Source organism: Staurois parvus, unplaced genomic scaffold (genome assembly GCF_062004578.1).
Source record: "Staurois parvus isolate SC_StPar_1 unplaced genomic scaffold, SC_StPar_1.0 ptg001805l, whole genome shotgun sequence".
In the NCBI taxonomy this organism is placed as follows: domain Eukaryota; kingdom Metazoa; phylum Chordata; class Amphibia; order Anura; family Ranidae; genus Staurois; species Staurois parvus.
The window spans coordinates 21,526-45,230 of record NW_028319601.1 but is presented as its reverse complement, the minus strand read 5'-3'; the positions used below and the strand labels follow the sequence as shown (position 1 = coordinate 45,230).

Below are 23,705 nucleotides of genomic sequence, written 5' to 3'. Positions count from 1 at the left end.
ACTATAGTGTACATTTGGAATTGTATTCAGAATCAAATCCTACAAGGACGTTGTAACTACCCAAATGCAACTAAAATGACATCAATTGTTTATGTAATACAGTAGTAAATGGTTCTTATGTGGTTTCTTCATTGCCACAATTATTCAACCCCTTAAAGACTACCACTCTGAAGAACAGAGGTTCATACAGGTGCTTTCCATCAGGTATTGAAAACACCTGTGGATGTCACCGAGCAGCAATCAAGCATAATAAGCACCAATTAGGCAGCTTTAAAATGACTGTGATACTCAGCTCCTTCTAGACATTTACTGGTGTGGTTACAAACATGGTGAAGGCAAGAGAATGGTCCAGGAAGACAAGAGAAGAGGTGATTTCTCTTCACAGGAAGGGCAATGGCTATAAGAAGATTGCAAAGATGTTAAACATACCAAGAGACACCTTAGGAAGCATCATTCGCAAATTCAAGGCAAAGGGCACTGTTGAAACGCTACCTGGTCGTGGCAGAAAGAAGATGCTGACTTCGACTGCTGTGCGCTACCTGAAGCGTAGAGTGGAGAGAAGTCCCCGTGTGACTGCTGAGGAACTGAGAAAAGATTTGTCAGATGTGGGTACAGAAGTTTCAGCCCAGACAATAAGACGCACACTGCGTAATGAAGGCCTCCGTGCCAGAACTCCCAGGCGTACCCCCTTGCTGTCTCCAAAGAATAAGAAGAGTCGACTGCAGTATGCCAAAAGCCATGTGGACAAACCACAAAAGTTGTGGGATAGTGTTCTGTGGACTGATGAAACAAAATTAGAACTGTTTGGGCCCATGGATCAACGCTATGTTTGGAGGAGGAAGAACAAGGCCTATGATGAAAAGAACACCTTGCCTACTGTGAAGCATGGTGGAGGGTCAATCATGCTTTGGGGCTGTTTTGCTTCTGCAGGTACAGGGAAGCTTCAGCGTGTGCAAGGTACCATGAATTCTCTTCAGTACCAGGAGATATTGGATGGAAACGTGATGCAGTCCGTCACACACCTGAGGCTTGGGAGACGTTGGACCTTTCAACAGGACAATGATCCCAAGCATACCTCCAAGTCCACTAGAGCATGGTTGCAGAGGAAAGGCTGGAACATTTTGGAGTGGCCATCGCAGTCACCAGACTTAAATCCGATTGAGAACCTCTGGTGGGACTTAAAGAAAGCAGTTGCAGTGCGCAAGCCTAAGAATGTGACTGAACTGGAGGCCTTTGCCCATGAAGAATGGGCGAAGATACCCGTAGATCGCTGCAAGACACTTGTGTCAAGCTATGCTTCACGTTTAAAAGCTGTTATAACTGTAAAAGGATGCTGTACTAAGTACTAAGATTGAATGTCACTTGGGGGTTGAATAAAACTGATAATGCTGTGAGCACAGAAAAGACATTTGTGGTTATTTCATTATAACTGTTATGTTATATTTGTCTGACCTACAAGTGCCTCTTTAATGTAAATGTAAGCAAGATGACTGAATGATCAAAAGCAATGTCAAACTGGCCAAAACACTCAATTTCAGTGGGGGTTGAATAATTTTGGTCACAACTGTACGTACACATATAAACACACCCTGCTTGAGAAAAGCTGCTTGAATCAGTTCAATGCTCACACCTGTATACTCCTATGGACTAGATTATTTTTTACATTTCCACTCTTTTTTTTTTTTTTTGTCTAGGACAAACAAGGATTTATTTGGTGATAATATATTTTATATGCATTCTATGCCCAAAAAGATTGTGCTCATTTTTCTGCTTTGATCAATTTGTTTTTAAATAATTTGTGTTAGTGTAGATTAAAAGTATACCTTTTATTCTGTAATTTGTTCTGCTTATAATGACACTAAAATTACGATTTTAGTACAAAGTATTACAAATGAAGATTTTGTTGAAATTCTGTTTTTCACTAAAAATGAACTTGTCCTTTAATAGTTTAGATGAAGCTGAACTCTATGTATTCACCACATTTGTTCTTGTTACTCTTTCAGGCTGACAGAATGTATGCAAATAGGAAACCTGCATATGATAGCAAGGAAGTAGATTTTGAGAGCGATGTGACAGAACTGGAAACATTTGGATCCATGAAAGTTGATAAGTCAGATGCTGCGCAGTCTGATAACAAGTCTCCAGATTTCTTAACACAGCCTCCTACCTACTCCCAGCTAGATGAGAAGAAAGAGGCTATAAAAAACATACACCAAGTTAAGCTAGGTAATCAAGATTTATTAACTTTATAATTAATTTACAATGTCTCTAATACAATAATGATACCATGGATTTCTCAGCATCAGTGTGTTTCCCCAGAGCTGCCATTTAGCTTGAAACTTTCAGTGTAGATTTGAGTCTGATGGATGACTTGAGGAAGCGACTCTGTTTCTTGATAAAAACATATTAATACATCAGACCTTATGCTTTTTCTTTTTAAGGTCTTGATTCAGAGAGAATTGAACAAGAAAAGAGCGGCTGGCACATGTCTGAAACGAGCTGTAAACCACAAATTATCCAGTCCTTCACCAGCAGTGAGACTTACAGTGATTCTGACGAGGACAGACTTGTGATTGATGATGACTTAAACAAAAGCATTGGGGAGAGCCCTTCTTTAGTGAGCAAGGCTACCACTTCCTCACCTGCACAAATACTGCAACAGCCACCCAAAAAGAAATCTCGGAAGATTTCAAGTGATGTTGACCCACTGGGGCAGATTCTGAAAATGCAAACACAGCTTCTGAAGCCTGGGACAAAAAAGATGGAGCACACAAGCACAGCAAATGCAGGGAAGAATGAACAACTGTCTCAAAACCCAGCACGCCGCCAGCCTGCAGTCAGTTTGGTTACTGATTCATCACAGGAGAGAAATGAAACTGCTGATCACTCCAGGAGTAATGAAAAATGTAGGTTTTATCACCCCTGTGTTTCTCATTTCTTCACCAATATCTTGCCAGAATATGGATGTTATATTTACAGCATTTGAATTGGAAAGGTTAGAACCCGTGTCATTATTTTATTCCTGATTCTAACTTATTTTCTATCCCAGAAACACTTCAAGAAGTGGGAGGAAATTCCCAAAAAGTGGGAAGAAATTTTATTTTAACAATTGTCACTTGAGCAGGTGCTCTCTATTGGGAGATGTTCCCTAAGTTCCTGGTCCAGTGACAGATGTGGAATTTTTGATTTCCTCTCACTTTCTATTTTAGTAGCCATGGTCACCAGGACAGAAAGTAAAAGCGAAACTCTGAAACAAGGACACAAACAGCAGAGCTTTTAACTCTTTCTCACGCCAACCAAAAGTAGAAAAAAATTCTGTTAGAGTTCCACTTTATATCAGCTACCATCACCATGGATTACAACTGGGGAGACTGAGATAAACTTTTTTGAATCTTTGGCCTGGCTGTTTGTAAACCTCTACAGCCATTCTGTAAAATGTGTGAGTAGCCACAGAAATTATTATATTAAAGTGGAAATAAACCCTCCTATCCTTTTCAGCCAAGGAAACTATCATCTTAGCCTCTATTTGATCTCCAGCTGCCATGATGCTGCACATATGACTAGTTATGCTACCATCTACTTAATGGTTTGACAGTTTTGTTGAGAGCACAAGTGTGACTGTTACATTCCCAGCATGTGCGGAATGTAACTTTTTTTAAACTGTTAAATCGATAGATTTAGTTCCGCCTAGTTAGCCTAGGTTTACACATATGTGGTTTAAAATCGCCGAGATTTGGAGTGCGATTGAGCATTGCAAATTAGATGTGTTTTTGTTTGAACAGCAATGCGTTTTTAATACGATTTTACACTCTCTATGCACACTACACTAAACCCTGTGCCAAGGAAAAGCAATGACAAATGCATTGTATTATGATTGTTTCCATTCAAATCTATAGACTTCAGTATGCCAAACTCATGCAGGACCCTTTCTCAAAAACACAATGTGACTGTACCGCATGTATCTGAATGATCAATAGAAACACATTCAATTTTACTTGTCATGTAAATCCAGACTTATCAAATCCAAAAATGCACTTGTGTGAACCAGGACTTAATGTTCTATTGAGTAGCAGCCCCGTGTTATATATGCCATGGCAGGTGAGTCTTTCAGTTCCAGTACATATATAAGTTCTCTAAAACTTGCACGTGTGTTTGCATTTTTTTTTTTTTTTTTGTAACTGCTGGTGCAAGTAGTTAGCATCCACATTGTCATGTATGGTCTTCTCCATGGCCATATCTGACCAAATAAACCTTTTCCTAATGTCTCTGCCTAACTGGCTTTTGCAGTTTTCCCATTTGCTATGCTACTTTATATATATCTAACAAGAGTCTTTTCCTTTTAGTTTTGCTGTCTAATGATCTCTTGGCGTTGAAAGAGAATGAGAATGAGTACACAGTGCAACCCACTGAGAACCTTGTATACAAACTCTTCAATCTAGATGACATCCTCCTGCTGCTTCAGAGCACTGTTCATACTAATCTTACAGCAAGGTGCCGAAATGCTGAAAAAGTGACTAAAAAGGTGGGTTGTCTCTACTTACTGGACAGAAGTAACCCCGGTATTTTTTCACTGCTATGAAATATATAAAGCTAGAACAAAAGCACAAAGCTAATATTCAATACATTGTTATACCTTTTGGCACTGATAAATCAGGGGAAAGCTACTTTTAGACACAGGTAGTCGGTTGCCCTAACCACTTAAAAATTGTATACATGTGTGTTCCACTGGCATGTTAATTAATATGGCCTAGCCATGCATGCTCTTCTGCACGTGCTCTATTTTATGGAAAACAGTAGTGATTGGCTTAATCTATATGAACCTTCCATTAGCATATTTCCACAAGAATCTCTGGGGCTGTCTGCTGCTACCCACAGAAATTTAATTATTCAACTTGTTATTACAGTGTATCACACCATCATTAATCATAAGGAAGTCTACTTACAGATTGTGGTTTTAGCGACAGGATAATATAGGGGTTAAAGAGGCGCTCCACTTAGAAGTGGAAGTTTGGCTTTAAGTACCGGTTCCTCACTCCTCATGAGAAATTGGCATATTTGGGGAGCGGGTACACAATTTTGACATGTACACCCTCTCACTTCCACTGTGATCGGAAGCGGCAATTGTCCTCCTTGGAAGACGTTGTCAGTGTACCCTGGAGCAAAATCTAGGTGACCGATAATGGGCGTCAGTGGGGAGGGAAAACTAGGCTAATTTAAAGTACCGACTAAGTTCAAGTAGCATCGATTCTATCAAGGGGTGAGTGATGAATGCTGGAAAGTAGGGCGTTAGACCAGGGAAGTCCGGCCAGAGGGAAAGATACGAAGTCCTGTTCCAGGGAGACCCAGAGCTTGTAAGAGGAGCGCTTGCACCAGTCAATTACATGAGCCATGTGCCCTGTGGTGCAATGTAGGGCAGGATCCGGAAGGCCTACACCCCCTCGAAGCTTGGATCTTTTGAGTTGGACGATCTTCTTTGTCAGACATATTTAATGAAGGCTGCCCTGAGCGCCCAGAAATACTTTTTGCGGTATTTTAATGGGGAGAGCCTGCAGAAGGTATAGTAGACATGGCACAATATTCATCTTGGGAAAATTCCACCAGCCAGAGCAGGAGACAGCCAAGTAATGCCATTTCTCTAGATCAGTGGTTATGGTGGACATTAACGGCTGGAAGTGTAATTGGAAAAATGGAGTTGAAGATTAGAAGGGATTTTAGTACCCAAGTATTGGATGGCTTGAGAGGCCCAGTAGAAGGGGAAATTGCCACTGAGGTTATTGAGGGCCCTGGGTGCGAGAGTGACATTGAGTGCTTTTAATTTTTGCAGATTCACTTTAAAATTTGACAGCTCTCCATAGGTATGTAATTCCAATAATAGGACTGATAGGGAGGTCATTGGATCTGTGATATAAAAAAGCAGGTCATCTGTGTACGCCGTGACCTTGTGATGGTATGTGTCAGTTGTCAGACCTTTTTTATTGTTTTTATTTTTTTTTATATAAAACTTTTTCTACACTGTGTCTTTAAATGTTTTCCTTTTTTTTTTCTCAACTTTTTTGTTTTCACAAGCGATGAATAACATACCTTGTGATAGCATGGGCCATGACATGTCCTCTTTATAGAGAGATCTGGGGTCTATTAGACCGCAGATCTTTCCTCTGGCCTCCAATGCAGCCGATTAGACACAGATCAGTCTGACCGGCTGCTTTCCTGGCCACGAACGGCCAGGTAAACAAAGAGCCAAAACCGGAGGTGACAAAATCCTAGCTGTTTCCAGTTTCTGAAAAAAAAGAAAATGTTATACAGGAAACTGAGTAACAGGTAAAAAAAAAAAAAAAAAAGGAAGGGACCTATCATCAAGCACTACCCTACTCCCAAACTTACATGTAAGCTAAACAATCCCTGCTATACCATCACGAAGTCGAATGACGAATGTAAATGTTAGTTTTCTAATTGTTTTTACGCAGTAAAAGATTTTAAATGGTTTTACGCTATGGGAGCTCCCCTCTTCTTATTGAACTATAGTGAATGATCTTTTCTGAGAGGTCTCTTGAGAAGGGGATTGTTAACCTGCAGATCTTTACTTCCAGAGTGTAACACGCTATTAGCTGGTTTATAATATTACCAGCATTGAGCTCTGGTAAGTTTATCTAGTATCTAGAACATTAAGAAGAAGTATGGATAAATGTATTTTTATGGTGGACATTACAAACACGTACACATTCTTTATTTGTTTGTAGATATTACACATTACTGGATCATTATTACATGAACTTTATATGAATTTGTGTGTTCGCACATTGCATGTGGCACCTTATTATTGTATTTTTATTGCATGAAGTATTTTTTTAGATTTTTTTTTTTCTTTTTGCACATATTGATATATGTACAGTGGATATAAAAAGTCTATACACCCCTGTTAAAATGTCAAGTTTCTGTGATGTAAACAAACAAGACAAACATTTATTATTTATTTCAGGTACTTATTTAGCGCCATCAGTTTACACAACGCTTTACATATATATTGTACATTCACATCAGTCCCTAACCCTCAAGGGGCGTACAATCTAAGGTCCCTAACTCACATTCATACATACACATACTAGGGCCAATTTAGACAGGAGCTAATTCACCTGCCAGCATGTCTTTGGAGTGTGAGAGGAAACCGGAGTACCCGGAAGAAACCCACATATGCACAGGGAGCACATGCAAACTCCAGGCAGGAGGTGCCATGGCTGGGATTCGAACCAACGACCCTAGTGCTGCCAGGCGGAAGTGCTAACCATTTAGCCACTGTGCTGCAAAGATAAATCATTTCAGAACTTTTTCCACCTTTTAAAGTAACCTATACACTGTACAACTCAGTTGAACAACAAACTGAAATCTTTTAGGTGGAGAGAAGTAAAAATAAAAAACTAAAATATGGTTGCATAAGTGTGCACACCCTTAAACTAATACCTTGTTGAAGCGTCTTTTGATTTTATTACAGCACTCAGCCTTTTTGGGGGTATGAGTCTATCAGCATGGTGCATCTTGACTTGGAAATATTTGCTCACTCTTCCCTGCAAAAACACTCTAAAGCTATCAGATTGTGAGGGCATCTCCTGTGCACAACCCTCTTCAGATGACCCCCACAGATTTTTGATTAGATTCAGGTCTGAGCTCTGGCTGGGGCATTCCAAAACTTTAATCCTCTTCTGGTGAAGCCATTCCTTTGTTGATTTGTATGTATTCTTTGGGCCATTGTCATGCTGAAAGATGTTCATCTTCATGTTCAGCTTTCTAGCAGAAGCCTGAATGTATTGTGCCAATATTGACTGGTATTTGGAACTGTTCATAATTCCCTCTACCTTGACTAAGGCCCTTGTTCCAGCTGAGGAAAAACAGCCCCAAAGCATGCTTCACCACCACCATGCTTCACTGTGGGTATGGTGTTCTTTTGATGATGTGTTGTGTTTGCGCCAAACATATCTTTTGAAATTATGGCCAAAAAGTTCAACCTTGGTTTCACCAGACCAAATTTAGCTGGGCTTGGATGTTTTTCTTCGTTAGAAAAGGCTTCTGTCTTGCCACTCTACCCCACAAACATATGAAGCCACACAGCCAGTACTTGCCAGATATTCCTGCATCTCCTTTAATGTTACTGTAGGCCTCTTGGCAGCTCCCCAGACCAGTTTTCTTCTCGTCTTTTCATCAATTTTGGAGTGAGGTCCAGTTCTTGGTAATGTCACTGTTGCGCCATATTTTCTTCACTTGATGATGACTGTCTTCACTGTGTTCCGTGGTATTTCTAATGCCTTGGAAATTCTTTGATACCCCTCTCCTGACTGATATCTTTTAACAATGAGATCCTTCTGATGCTTTGGAAACTCTCTGTGGACCATGGCTTTTGCTGTAGGATGTGACTAAGAAAATGTCAGGAAAGGCCTACTAGAACAGCTGAACTTTATTTAGGGTGAATCAGAGGCACTTTAACTGATGGCAGGTGTGTACTGACTCCTATTTAACATAATTTATGTGATTGCTTAATTCTGAACACAGCTACATCCTCAGTTATAAGAGCGTGTGCACAGTTATGCAACCACATTATTTTAGTTTTTTATGTTTACTCCCCCCCTAAAAGATTTCAATTTGTTTTTCAATTGAGTTGTACAGTTTATAGGTCACATTAAAGGTGCAAAAAGTTCTGAAATGATTTATCTTTGTCTAATTTTTTTACATCACAAAGTCCTGACATTTTAACGGGTGTGTAGACTTTTTATATCCACTGTATGTTTACAGTAATTTGATATGGTAGGGATTGTTTAGATTATATTTAACATTGGGAATAGGGTAACTCTGTTCATTTTGCATATTGTTTCCAGCTTCTGGGGTCACAGAGAGGGAGGAACAACATCAGTTTCTCTGTCTCTGTATGGTAGAGCCATTGCCACTGGTCACAGTGGTCCCAGACTCCCTGATTGGATGGGAGAGCCTGGGAAAGAGTGGCGGGAGGGGGGGAACCCCTTCCGCACCCTCAGAACAGAACAGCCAGTCGAATCACTTCTGCTTTATAGGGAAACGCTGGTGGAAAATTTTGATACCAGTATGATGCCTACAAGTGCAGGCATCATCCCGATATAACCACTTCCTTCCCAGGACGTAATACAATGTCTACCCAGGGGAAATGGATAAATATCGCATGCATTCATTTTTTTATTTTGGGTATTTAACACATTATTTTACATGTTATTTTACTACAGACTGGACGTTTTGGTTGCCGCGGGAAGTGAAACATCTAGCAGTGGTATTCCTACCACTGCTGATTTTGAAAGTTCCAGCTCAGGGGTGCTGGTTGTCAGAGAGCTGGCACCTGTCGGCATTGCTGACCTGAAACTATCACATATAGCAGTGGTTGGCGTACCGCTGCCAAATGTTTCATCTCTTAATTAATGCATTCGATAAACAGTGAGTGGATAGACTACAAGGTAGTTAACAAACTATTTTTTTTTCAGTGAATTCACTTTAATGTAATTTTTTTTTTGGATCTTTACTGCATTTGAGGTATTTACAGATAATAAACTCACAGTTTACGTATCACGAGATATTGTGTTTAAAACACAAATATATCATGCAATTAAACATTCGTGAGCTGACCCCTAGGTGTTTCTGTTGATGCACACAGTGTATAGATTAGGATTTCTCAATATGTGTTGGTTCCATGAGAAGTCCCCAGGGGTTTCCGTGTGATCTAGCCATCAGTTGCAGGCATATGATGGGTAAATTGCATCCCAACTTAGCGAATGCATTCCTATTCTTTTCCCTGCACGCAGAACTGCACAGAAGCAGCAAGTCTGTCTGCTGTTCCTTCTCCATTCCTGTCTATCCCAGGTGCTTGTATGTGACATCACATGGGATGGACGAGAGTTGAGGGTGGGCGGGGAACAGCGTACCACAACAGGACTCCTGCACCTCTGAATGAGATGGAAACCCCAATGTAATGTGCGCCCTCCATGTAATGCCTGCCCTGCTGTGCCCTCATGTAATGTGTGCCCTGCTGTGCCCTCATGTAATGTGTGCCCTGCTGTGACCCCTATGAAATGTGTGCCCTGCTGTGATCCCTATGTAATGTGTGCCCTGCTGTGACCCCTATGAAATGTGCGCCCTGCTGTGCCCCTCATGTATTGTGCGCCCTGCTGTGCCCCTCATGTAATGTGTGCCCTGCTGTGACCCCTATGAAATGTGTGCCCTGCTGTGATCCCTATGTAATGTGTGCCCTGCTGTGACCCCTATGTAATGTGTGCCCTGCTGTGACCCCTATGTAATGTGTGCCCTGCTGTGACCCCTATGTAATGTGTGCCCTGCTGTGCCCCTCATGTATTGTGCGCCCTGCTGTGCCCCTCATGTAATGTGTGCCCTGCTGTGACCCCTATGAAATGTGTGCCCTGCTGTGATCCCTATGTAATGTGTGCCCTGCTGTGACCCCTATGTAATGTGTGCCCTGCTGTGACCCCTATGAAATGTGCGCCCTGCTGTGCCCCTCATGTATTGTGCGCCCTGCTGTGCCCCTCATGTAATGTGTGCCCTGCTGTGACCCCTATGAAATGTGTGCCCTGCTGTGATCCCTATGTAATGTGTGCCCTGCTGTGACCCCTATGAAATGTGTGCCCTGCTGTGATCCCTATGTAATGTGTGCCCTGCTGTGACCCCTATGTAATGTGTGCCCTGCTGTGACCCCTATGTAATGTGTGCCCTGCTGTGACCCCTATGAAATGTGCGCCCTGCTGTGACCCCTATGAAATGTGCGCCCTGCTGTGCCCCTCATGTATTGTGAGCCCTGCTGTGCCCCTCACGTATTGTGCGCCCTGCTGTGCCCCTCACGTATTGTGCGCCCTGCTGTGCCCCTCACGTATTGTGCGCCCTGCTGTGCCCCTCACGTATTGTGCGCCCTGCTGTGCCCCTCACGTATTGTGCGCCCTGCTGTGCCCCTCACGTATTGTGCGCCCTGTTGTGCCCCTCACGTATTGTGCGCCCTGCTGTGCCCCTCACGTATTGTGCGCCCTGCTGTGCCCCTCACGTATTGTGCGCCCTGCTGTGCCCCTCACGTATTGTGCGCCCTGCTGTGCCCCTCACGTATTGTGCGCCCTGCTGTGCCCCTCACGTATTGTGCGCCCTGCTGTGCCCCTCACGTATTGTGCGCCCTGCTGTGCCCCTCACGTATTGTGCGCCCTGCTGTGCCCCTCACGTATTGTGCGCCCTGCTGTGCCCCTCACGTATTGTGCGCCCTGCTGTGCCCCTCACGTTTTGTGCGCCCTGCTGTGCCCCTCACGTATTGTGCGCACTGCTGTGCCCCTCACGTATTGTGCGCCCTGCTGTGCCCCTCACGTACTGTGCGCCCTGCTGTGCCCCTCACGTACTGTGCGCCCTGCTGTGCCCCTCACGTACTGTGCGCCCTGCTGTGCCCCTCATGTATTGTGCGCCCCTCATGTATTGTGCGCCCTGCTGTGCCCCTCATGTATTGTGCGCCCTGCTGTGCCCCTCATGTATTGTGCGCCCTGCTGTGCCCCTCATGTATTGTGCGCCCTACTGTGCCCCTCATGTATTGTGCGCCCTGCTGTGCCCCTCATGTAAAGTGCACCCTGCTGTGCCCCTCATATAAAGTGCACCCTGCTATGCAGCCCCATTTAAAGTGTGCTCTGCTATGTCCCACATGTATTGTGCGCCCTGCTGTGCCCCTCATGTATTGTGTGCCCCTCATGTATTGTGTGCCCCTCATGTATTGTGTGCCCCTCATGTATTGTGCGCCCTGCTGTGCCCCTCATGTATTGTGCGCCCTGCTGTGCCCCTCATGTATTGTGCGCCCTGCTGTGCCCCTCATGTATTGTGCGCCCTGCTGTGCCCCTCATGTATTGTGCGCCCTGCTGTGCCCCTCATGTATTGTGCACCCTGCTGTGCCCCTCATGTATTGTGCGCCCTGCTGTGCCCCTCATGTATTGTGCACCCTGCTGTGCAGCCCCATTTAAAGTGTGCTCTGCTATGTCCCACATGTAATGTGTGACCTGGTGTGCCCCTCATGTATTGTGCGCCCTGCTGTGCCCCTCATGTATTGTGCGCTCTGCTGTGCCCCTCACGTATTGTGCGCCCTGCTGTGCCCCTCACGTATTGTGTGCCCTGCTGTGCCCCTCACGTATTGTGTGCCCTGCTGTGCCCCTCACGTATTGTGTGCCCTGCTGTGCCCTCATGTATTGTGCACCCTTCTGTGCCCCTCATGTAATGTGCGCCCTGCTGTGCCCCTCATGTAATGTGCGCCCTGCTGTGCCCCTCATGTAATGTGCGCCCTGCTGTGCCCCTCATTTAAAGTGTGCTCTGCTGTGTAGCCCCATTTAAAGTGTGCTCTGCTATGTCCCACATGTAATGTGTGACCTGCTGTACCTCCATGTGTGCCCCGCTGCTTCTTAGTAATGTGCCCTGCTGTGCCCCCCATGTAATGTAACCTGCTGATCTCTGTGCAGTAAAAAGCAAACACAAGTTTCATGTTAACCACTTGCTCTCCAGAGGATTTACCCCCCTTCCTGCTGTGCCCCTCACGTATTGTGCGCCCTGCTGTGCCCCTCACGTATTGTGCGCCCTGCTGTGCCCCTCATGTATTGTGCGCCCCTCATGTATTGTGCGCCCTGCTGTGCCCCTCATGTATTGTGCGCCCTGCTGTGCCCCTCATGTATTGTGCGCCCTACTGTGCCCCTCATGTAATGTGCACCCTGCTGTGCCCCTCATGTAAAGTGCACCCTGCTGTGCCCCTCATATAAAGTGCACCCTGCTATGCAGCCCCATTTAAAGTGTGCTCTGCTATGTCCCACATGTATTGTGCGCCCTGCTGTGCCCCTCATGTATTGTGTGCCCCTCATGTATTGTGCGCCCTGCTGTGCCCCTCATGTATTGTGCGCCCTGCTGTGCCCCTCATGTATTGTGCGCCCTGCTGTGCCCCTCATGCATTGTGCGCCCTGCTGTGCCCCTCATGTATTGTGCGCCCTGCTGTGCCCCTCACGTATTGTGCGCCCTGCTGTGCCCCTCACGTATTGTGTGCCCTGCTGTGCCCCTCACGTATTGTGTGCCCTGCTGTGCCCCTCACGTATTGTGTGCCCTGCTGTGCCCTCATGTATTGTGCACCCTTCTGTGCCCCTCATGTAATGTGCGCCCTGCTGTGCCCCTCATGTAATGTGCGCCCTGCTGTGCCCCTCATTTAAAGTGTGCTCTGCTGTGTAGCCCCATTTAAAGTGTGCTCTGCTATGTCCCACATGTAATGTGTGACCTGGTGTGCCCCTATGTAATGTGTGACCTGCTGTACCTCCATGTGTGCCCCGCTGCTTCTTAGTAATGTGCCCTGCTGTGCCCCCCATGTAATGTAACCTGCTGATCTCTGTGCAGTAAAAAGCAAACACAAGTTTCATGTTAACCACTTGCTCTCCAGAGGATTTACCCCCCTTCCTGACCAGGCCATTTTGTGCAACAAAAAAAGACCGACAATATTCCAATACGTGTAAATTGGTTTACATGGAAATTATAGCATCTACAAATGGCGGTATATATACTGGAATGTATTTTTTTTTTTATACTAGTAATGGCAGCGATCAGCGACTTATAGCGGGACTGCGGCGGGTATTCTGACACTGCTGGGGGAAATTGACTAATTGCCAACTACATCCACAGTGACACTAATACAGTGATCAATGCTAATAAAAAGCACTGACACTGTACTAATCACACTGGCCAGGAAGGGGTTAACATCTGGGGCGATCAAAGGGTTAACTGTGTGTTGTTTTACTATGTTGTCTGTGTGTGCTTTACTATGTAAGCACACTGTTTTGTATTGCTTTGCTATGCAGAGCAATACAAAGCAGCATGCTGATGCTGACGGGAGAGATCTGTGTTGTTTACATACAGACCTCTCCCTTGACAGTGTTGCTCGGTGATCGCCGGGTGCCAGCAGGGAAGCTCTGGCCGTGACCCGGTGATCGACAGCTGTAGCTGCGAATGGCAGCGTGCACGCTCCCTACCTGGAAATACAAAATCACATATATATATACGTGATTTTGTGCAGCCCTGCCGCCCTGTAGCAGTAGTTCTGCTATTGGGCAGTTGGGAAGCGGTTAAAAAGGTGAGTTTTAATATGTGAGTATTTAATATTCTAGTATTTAAAGCCTTTATAAAAACAATTGTTATATCAGCAGCTCGCTAATCATACCAATGTTCTGTGAGCTGTAGATCAAAAAAATTTTTCAGAGGTTCCCTGAGATCTCACGCTTCTTTCCAAGGGTTCCTCCAAGGTAAAAAGGTTGATAAACCCTGGTATAAGTTCACAACTATAGTCCCTGCATGCAAGGGTGGCTCCATAGGTTGCTGAAAGAGAAGTCACTGTGAAACAGAAAACCTTGGGCATCGGTCATGGCACCAACATAAACTGGAACCTAGTCAAGAATTAACCACTTGCCCTCCTGAGGATTTACCCCCCTTAATGACCAGGCCTCTTTTTGCTACTCGGCGCTGCACTAATTCAACTGATAATTGCACGGTCATGCAATTCTGCACCCAAACGAAATTTACGTCCTTTTTTTCACACAAATAGAGCTTTCTTTCGGTGGTATTTGATCACCTGTGCGCTTTTTATTTTTCACGCTATAAACAAGAAAAGACCAAAAATTTTGAAGAAAAACAATATTTTTTACTTTCAGCTATAAAAAATATATAGTAAACTCAAAGTTAGTTATAAATTTAGGCAAAAATGTATTCTGCTACATGTTTTTGGTAAAAAAATCCCAATAAGTGTATATTGATTGCTTTGTGTGAAAGTTATAGCGTCTACAAACTATGGTATAGATCAGCAATGGGCAAACTACGGCCCGCGGGCCGTATACGGCCCGGCGGACCTTTTAATCCGGCCCGCGGAGCTATGCTCCCGCAAGGCCAGTGGTCGGCAAGCCGCGGCTCTTTACAAACTTAGATGCGTGCGGGGCGCCCGCTCCCCTCCCTCCTCTCGGGCGGGCGGGCGGGCGGCCTCTTCTCCTCCTCTCCCCTCCCCTCCTCTCGGATGGCCGCCCCCCCTCTCGGATGGCCGCCCCCTCCCTCCTCTCGGGCGTCAGGACTCTGCAGCTGTCACGATGTAGGCGGGGCAGCCTGGATGTAGGCGGGGCAGCGTGACGAACTCTTCTCTCACAGTCCTCCCTGAAGACCAGAACGGCGCGGGAATACGAGAGGAACGCGTGGAGCAAAGGTAAGTGAATTGACACAGGGGGGACTTACTATATGGGGGACTTACTATATGGGGGACTTACTATATGGGGGATGAATTACTATATGGGGGACTTACTATATGGGGAATGAATTACTATATGGGGGACTTACTATATGGGGGACTTACTATATGGGGAATGAATTACTATATGGAGGACTTACTATATGGGGAATGAATTACTATATGGGGGACTTACTATATGGGGGACTTACTATATGGGGGACTTACTATATGGGGAATGAATTACTATATGGAGGACTTACTATATGGGGGACTTACTATATGGGGAATGAATTACTATATGGGGGACTTACTATATGGGGAATGAATTACTATATGGGGGACTTACTATATGGGGGATGAATTACTATATGGGGAATGAATTACTATATGGGGGACTTACTATATGGGGAATGAATTACTATATGGAGGACTTACTATATGGGGAATGAATTACTATATGGAGGACTTACTATATGGGGAATGAATTACTATATGGGGGACTTACTATATGGGGAATGAATTACTATATGGGGGACTTACTATATGGGGGATGAATTACTATATGGGGGATGAATTACTATAGGGGGGACTTACTATATGGGGGATGAATTACTATAGGGGGGACTTACTATATGGGGAATGAATTACTATATGGAGGACTTACTATATGGGGAATGAATTACTATATGGGGGACTTACTATATGGGGAATGAATTACTATATGGGGGACTTACTATATGGGGAATGAATTACTATATGGGGGACTTACTATATGGGGGACTTACTATATGGGGAATGAATTACTATATGGGGGACTTACTATATGGGGGATGAATTACTATATGGGGGATGAATTAATATGAAGGATGAATTACTATGTGGGGGATGAATTACTATATGGGGGATGAATTGCTATATGGGGGACGAATTACTATATGGGGGACGAATTACTATATGGGGGACGAATTACTATATGGGGGACGAATTACTATATGGGGGATGAATTACTATGGGGGATGAATTACTATATGGGGGATTAATTACTATGCTTACTATGGGGGAATATTACTATACTTACTATGGATGACACATACACATCATTCATCTACTCTTGGTCCGGCCCCCGGGTCCAATATATGAACCCATTGCGGCCCTCAAGTCAAAAAGTTTGCCCACCCCTGGTATAGATACTGCAATTTACGCCATTTTTTTGCTATACAGCGCTGCACTAGTTTAACGGACAATTGTGCGGTCATGCGATACTGTGCATAAATGAAATTTATGTCCTTTTTTTCCACACAAATAGAGCTTTCTTTCGGTGGTATTTGATCGCTGTGCATTTTTAATTTTTTGCCCTATAAAAAAAAAAAGGCTGACAATTTTGAGAAAAAAAAACAATATTTTGGACTTTTTGCTACAAAAATTAAAAAATCTAATTTCGTCATAAATTTCAGCCAAAATGTATTCTGCGACATGTCTTTGCTAAACAAAAACCCAATACGTGTAAATTAATTGGTTTACGTGAACGTTATAGCGTTTACAAATGGCAGGAAAAATACTGGGATTTTTTTTTATACTAATAATGGCGGCGATCAGCGACTTATGGCAGGACTGTGGCGGACATTCTGACACGGGAGGGGGGGAACTGACTTGGGGTCATTGACATCCCCAGTGACACCAATACAGTGATCAGTTAAAAAAAAAAAAAACACTGACACTGTACTAATGGCACTGGGGAGGAAGGGGTTAACTTTTTTATTTACTGAAAGGGTTAACTGTGTGAGGGGAGTGTTTTACTAGGGGGCGGAGGTGTGTACTGCACGGGGACAGCTGATCGGGAGAGAGAAACTCTTCTCTCTGGCTCAGCATGTCAGGAGCTGATAGGGAACTGACAGAGAGCAGAGCTACTGCAGCCCTGCTCTCTGTGAGTGATTGCCACTAATCGGCGGGACACAGCTGGTAACGACCGACTGTGACCCGGCGACTGACATCCGCGGCCATGATCGGCGGGACAGGTAGGGCGGTGGCGCGCCTTGCGCACGCCCCCTACCTGTTTTTCAAATACACGTTTTAAAACGTGGTTTTGCCCAGCCGTGCCGCCCTACCAACGTGTTTCTACAGTGGCTGGGCGGCATGTGGTTAAAATATAAAGAATCTGCATACTCCTTAAGTGATTAAATCAAATGCAGAAAGTGCTTTTAAAAACCGAGAACTTAATATAAGCTGTGACAAATTATAGACTCAAATCCAACTTGTTTTTCAGGATTATTTTGAGAAAAAAAAACAATATTTTGGACTTTTTGCTACAAAAATTAAAAAATCTAATTTCGTCATAAATTTCAGCCAAAATGTATTCTGCGACATGTCTTTGCTAAACAAAAACCCAATACGTGTAAATTAATTGGTTTACGTGAACGTTATAGCGTTTACAAATGGCAGGAAAAATACTGGGATTTTTTTTTATACTAATAATGGCGGCGATCAGCGACTTATGGCAGGACTGCGGCGGACATTCTGACACGGGAGGGGGGGAACTGACTTGGGGTCATTGACATCCCCAGTGACACCAATACAGTGATCAGTTAAAAAAAAAAAAACACTGACACTGTACTAATGGCACTGGGGAGGAAGGGGTTAACTTTTTTATTTACTGAAAGGGTTAACTGTGTGAGGGGAGTGTTTTACTAGGGGGCGGAGGTGTGTACTGCACGGGGACAGCTGATCGGGAGAGAGAAACTCTTCTCTCTGGCTCAGCATGTCAGGAGCTGATAGGGAACTGACAGAGAGCAGAGCTACTGCAGCCCTGCTCTCTGTGAGTGATTGCCACTAATCGGCGGGACACAGCTGGTAACGACCGACTGTGACCCGGCGACTGACATCCGCGGCCATGATCGGCGGGACAGGTAGGGCGGTGGCGCGCCTTGCGCACGCCCCCTACCTGTTTTTCAAATACACGTTTTAAAACGTGGTTTTGCCCAGCCGTGCCGCCCTACCAACGTGTTTCTACAGTGGCTGGGCGGCATGTGGTTAAAATATAAAGAATCTGCATACTCCTTAAGTGATTAAATCAAATGCAGAAAGTGCTTTTAAAAACCGAGAACTTAATATAAGCTGTGACAAATTATAGACTCAAATCCAACTTGTTTTTCAGGATTATTCCTTTTTCTGTTTGGGAATGTTAGGTCACCAGTGCTAAAGTGTGTCTGAAGGTTTAACACTGTAATGTTAATTAAGTAGAATACGCTATGGCCAACAGCAACACGTTTGTTAGTTTTTTTGCTGCTACTTTTTATTCTGTGTTTTAATCCCTCATTAGGTTTTTGGTGATTTAGGTTTTCTGTTTCTCTCTTAGCAAACTCCTGTCTTTGTGCTCACCAAGATGGATTACCAGTATTGTTATGGGGTGGAGTCCCTGACCGATAGCGAGAGCTGCCGGCTGTGGACTGAAAGCCTAGTACACTCTAATTGTACACTTTATGTGGGTGAGTAAACTATTTACAATTATACATGGTTTTGGAACACTTGCTTTTAATGGTGGGAAGCTGGACATCAAGTAACTGGACTAATTAAAGCCAAAGTTTAGTTACTTTTTTTAAAGTCAGCACAAGGGACAGTACGTATGTTGTATGAGACATATCCCTTGTGCTGGTGGCTCCTCTTAGTTGAAACCTTTAGTCCCCTGCTCTCCCAAAACCCCACTCCCCAACCCCCAGTGATAATCTTCTGTTGCTGTAGGCGATAAAGCCAAGTTCACCTTTAAGGGAAAATAATGCACATATTTTTGCAGGAAACAAATGTGCATTTATTATTTTTTCCCCACAGGAGCCTGCTATGCATTGCACCTGCAATCTGTGGATCATGGGTGCAGTGTCAGGCTCCAGCAGACACATCCTCCAGCTTTCAGTTAGAAAGCTGGAGAAAGTGTCAGTGATCTATGAGTGCAGTGATCTGCGGGGTGGGAGGCTGCTGAAACATGGTTCATGTTACGGATGTACATCTTTAGCCTTTAATACAACCTGTTATAGACACTTGTCCCTTGAGCTACATAGGTTGCTGTCATAAATGGAGGACGTAATACATGATATATATTGTCAGAGATGAAGATAGTTATCCTCCCAAATGCTAAATAAAGAAAGCTGATGTCAGTGATATGAAAAGGCCACCCAAGTTTGTTTAGCATGGTACAATTTTTTAATGAAAGTTCAGGTCACATACTTTGTTTTGCATTTTCTGATTTTCTGTGATATATCAGATACGTATTTGTAGAACCTGACTGGGTTGTGTTGAATGTCTGGGCTTGGATGTTACAAATTGCAAAACCCGCAAAAGTACAATAAAAATGATCTGTTTAAAAAAATGTTGAGTTAGGGCTCTTGTACACCCTGTTCCAAATTATTATGCAAATTATATTTTTCTCATTTACCTAAATTATTTATGTAAATAACAGTCAGCATAATTCTCATGTTATCAACTATTAAGAGTACAATTCAAATTTTATTAAACAAACCTCCTAATGATAACAGTATTTTTTTAAACATAACAAACTTACAATGCACTGTTCCAAATTATTACGCACAGTAAGTTTCAAAACACTTTATAGGTTGTAAATGTGGCGGAACCGTTCCGCTTGGGCTTCCTCGTGTGGAGCAGTGCGTCTCACCCAATGGTCCCCTTTTCCGGCAAGTCTTTCAGCACTCTCTCAAGGCAGGTATTATAGCTAAAAACACTCCCTTCCCTGCTCTCCCAAACCACGAGTCGGAACTTCGTGTAGGGTGAAAATGAATGACTCTTTATTAAACACAGCTCAGTATATACAACGTCACCCCCCACCTTCACCAGACAGCCTGGCACTGGGTTTTCCCCACCCACAACAAACCCTACAATACAACAATACAGTAGGAACTCTATTAGAAGTGAAAGACTACAAGGTCACATTTCCCTAAACAAACAGTGTAGAATGTCTGTGAAACATATACTGCTTTACAAAGGGGATAAAACCAGAACAGAAAGGGCAAAATGTTATGAAAAAAGGGACGGTTCGTTACAAGGCTCCCCCGTTGTGTAACACCCGGCGAGAACTTCAAACGGGTCCGCTTGGGGCTGGTCGGTTCAGAGGGTTACTTCTCCAACTCGGCTTGCTGGGACAACCCATCCGTGTTGGCGTTTTGCTTCCCCGATCGGTACTGGATTGTAAAGTTATAGGGTTGGAGGGCCAACCTCCACCGCAGCAGACGACCATTGACCCCAGAGACCTGGTTTAGCCATACCAGGGGGTTGTGATCGGTGAGTACAGTGCAGGTTGAGTACAGGTAGGGCTGCAATTTCTTGAGGGCCCATACCAAGGCAAGACACTCTTACTCCACAGCAGCGTAGGCCACCTCCCGGGGTAACAACTTTCTACTTAGGTAGGCCACTGGATGGTCGTTCCTGTCGTCCCTGATTTGGCTCAGAACAGTGCCCAATCCAAAGGTGGAGGCATCGGTGTGAACACAAAACCGGTTGGAAAGGTCAGGAGCAGCCAAAGCGGGAGCATGGATCAGATCATGTTTGAGCTTTTGGAAAGCCGTTTCACACTCTGGGGACCGCACAACCTGTCGGGGCAGATTCTTCTGGGTCAGATCAGTTAGGGGTTTAGCAATGGCACTGTAGTTGGGGATGAATTTACGGTAGTACCCTGCAGTGCCTAAGAAGGCAAGGACCTTAGTCTTGGTTTGGGGAGTGGGCCAATTTGCTACCGCTTCCACCTTTGCCAGTGCCGGTCTTTGCTTCCCAATTCCTACCCGATGTCATAGATATTGGACCTCAGACACCCCAACATGGCTATCCTCTATCCCCAGCGCCAGCATCTTAAGTGTGGGCACCCGGCTGTGACAGCTTGCGGCTTCCGCTTCCGATCACCTACCTGGTCAGAGCAGAAGTGAGAGCGGGTACCTTTCAAAATCGGGTACCCGCTCCCCAAAGATGCCAATCCTTAACAGGGAGCTGGTGACAAGCCCTTAAAGCGGAACTTTCCCCTCTGGGTGGAGCTCCGCTTTAAGACACTTAAAAGTCTGTTCCGAAAGTATGTCCCAATTGTTTTCTTTTCCAAATGGGATCAGATTAACTGCCCTTTTTTCATTGTAATATTTGGGGATGTTTAGCTTCGTGGTAGATTCGTTTTCAAGTGAGTTCACATCAGTCAGGAACTACTTTCAGGGCTTGGTAGCCCACTTTTATTAAAAAGGAAAGGCAAAACAAAAGTCAAACATAAGGTTTCCCATGCAGGGGTTTTTCTCCAGTAAAATACAGTCCAAATGAAAATACTAGCCCACCTGGCTACTCTTCAGCAGCACTGCTGTTATAGATACTGGTCCTTCTGACCTCCAGCTCTTTCAGGCGCACAGCTTAGAGCTTCTCAGACGCACACGACTCCTCTGGCCAAGTCCTCAGGCTGTTAACTTGGACGCACACAGCTCTTCAGGCCATTAACTTGGACACACACAGCTCCTCTTGCCGTTAACTGTCTCTTGCAGACATTCATACTCCGGCTGCCACCTGTAGCCTCTGTGACTCTTGTGGGAGACCTTCTCTCTCTCTCTCTTGGGTGGAGCCCTGAGGTATTCCTAAACCTCCATTATAAGTGCCGTGTGCACCTGGGCACACCGTGCTGTTACTCCACAAAACCCGGACACTGGGTTGGAGATTCCTGCCCAAGGCACTATGGAATCTCCAAAGTAGGGAGCCCCATCCAGGACTACCAAAACCTGGAGAAAGCTGCAAAACCAGTTTTCTCCAATCAGAACATCTGCTCCCTAGTCCTGCACTCAGCAAAAGTTCAAACCCTGTGTCCTTTTGAGTTCAAACCCTGTGTCCTTTTGAGTTCAAACCCTGTGTCCTTTTGAGTTCAAACCCTGTGTTCTTTTGCTGACCACTTACTCAGTGACAGAACCTCGTACTGTCACACCATGCATTTAAAAATAATATCCAATCTTAAAATTAAAGGCGGGGAATTCTGTCAGGCTGCTGAACAGTATCCCCTACACCAGGGGTGTCCAACTTGCGGCCCAAAATGGCTATGAATTAAGCCCAACACAAAATTGTGCACATAATTAAAATTTTTTAGGGGGGATAAGTTTAATCTTCCCAAAGAAAAAAATCCCACTCTTCACAATCACTCCTTATTCATGTCATCAGTTTTTGTTAGCACCTGTATTTGTGTGCAACTATTTTTCAGGATGAAGCACATGAAGGGCAAAAGTTTTATTACTCAGATAGGTACATTATCTATATCAATGATCGTTAACTTCTGATCTGCCCAATTGTTTTCTGCTCGTCAGCTATCATAGTTACATAGTTGGTAAGGTTTAATAAACACACCGGTCCTTCCCATTCAACCTGTGTTGTGTGTATGTGTGTGTGCTTGTGTGTTTATGCCAGTACCATTTCCTTTATCCCTGTGTGTTGCATTTGCTAAGATGCCCATCTAAGAGTTTTTGAAACTATTGACACTTCCTGATGACACCACTGATTGTGGGAGGGAGTTCCACATTCTTACCGCTTGAACAGTAAAGAACCCCCTACGCAGTTTAAGGTTGAACCACTTCTCCAGTTTCATTGAGTGGCCTTGTGTCTTCTTAAGCTCCCTATCCTTATTGTCAATGTGTTTTTATGTGTGGCCCAAGACATTTCCTCTTCTTCTAATATGACACAGGAAAGTAAAAGGATTGTGGACACCCCTGGTCTACACCTTTTGTTTACATTTAGCTTTCCACTGGGTAATCTCCTGGCTGACAGCTGAATGGGGCTGGGGAAAGAACCCTGTGCGGAAAGTCATATACAGCTGCCCAGCACAGATATGTCCCACCTGAACACTGGCATACCTGAGCACGGATATGTAGTATCTAATGGAGCCTGACACATGAATTAATATTACTTTTGCAGTGGTAGACTGTTGTGATTTATGTTGTGTTATTGGCAGATACAATGTCATTTATGACATAGTCCTTGAGTAAATTTTATGTTTTATCCATGTGTGTACCCCAAAACTGTTTTGTTTTTTTTTTAATACGTTCTCATGTACCATTGTAATGGAGTTAAACCGTAAAGTGGAGTTCCACTCACCCTGTCAAAAAATAAGTCAGCAGCTACAAAAACTGTAGATGCTGACTTTTAAAAAACAGCCACTAACCTGTCCCTCTCTCTTGCGGTGTGTCCCCCGCAGCCCGTTTCACCGGCCGTCCTATATTCCAGTAGGCCGGCATCTTTAGTGTGGGCACCCAGTAGCGCTGCGCTTCATGAATGGTCCTCTAGTCTTCTGGGACCTGTCACGTGTCCCAAAAAACTACAGGGAGGGAGGGAGGGAGGACACCTTCCGCTGATCGGACCTGAAGTGGGAGCGGGTACCTTTTAAATTCGGATACCTGCTTCCCCCCTCCCCCCGCCCCCCAAAGGTGCCAAT

General features: G+C 44.4%; 1 protein-coding gene across 1 annotated transcript in view; it reads left to right on the top strand.

Annotated features, from left to right (window-relative positions):
* The window catches only part of ICE2 (interactor of little elongation complex ELL subunit 2), a gene marked incomplete at its 3' end in the record, with an annotated part of 111,479 nt that overhangs the window by 66,823 nt on the left and 20,951 nt on the right, over positions 1-23,705 (top strand). Inside the window, exons 9-12 of the mRNA XM_089663923.1 lie at positions 2,004-2,226; positions 2,442-2,906; positions 4,344-4,522; positions 18,621-18,750. Of these exons, the coding sequence (XP_089520049.1) occupies positions 2,004-2,226; positions 2,442-2,906; positions 4,344-4,522; positions 18,621-18,750 (997 nt within the window). The remainder of the gene's footprint in view (positions 1-2,003; positions 2,227-2,441; positions 2,907-4,343; positions 4,523-18,620; positions 18,751-23,705) is intronic.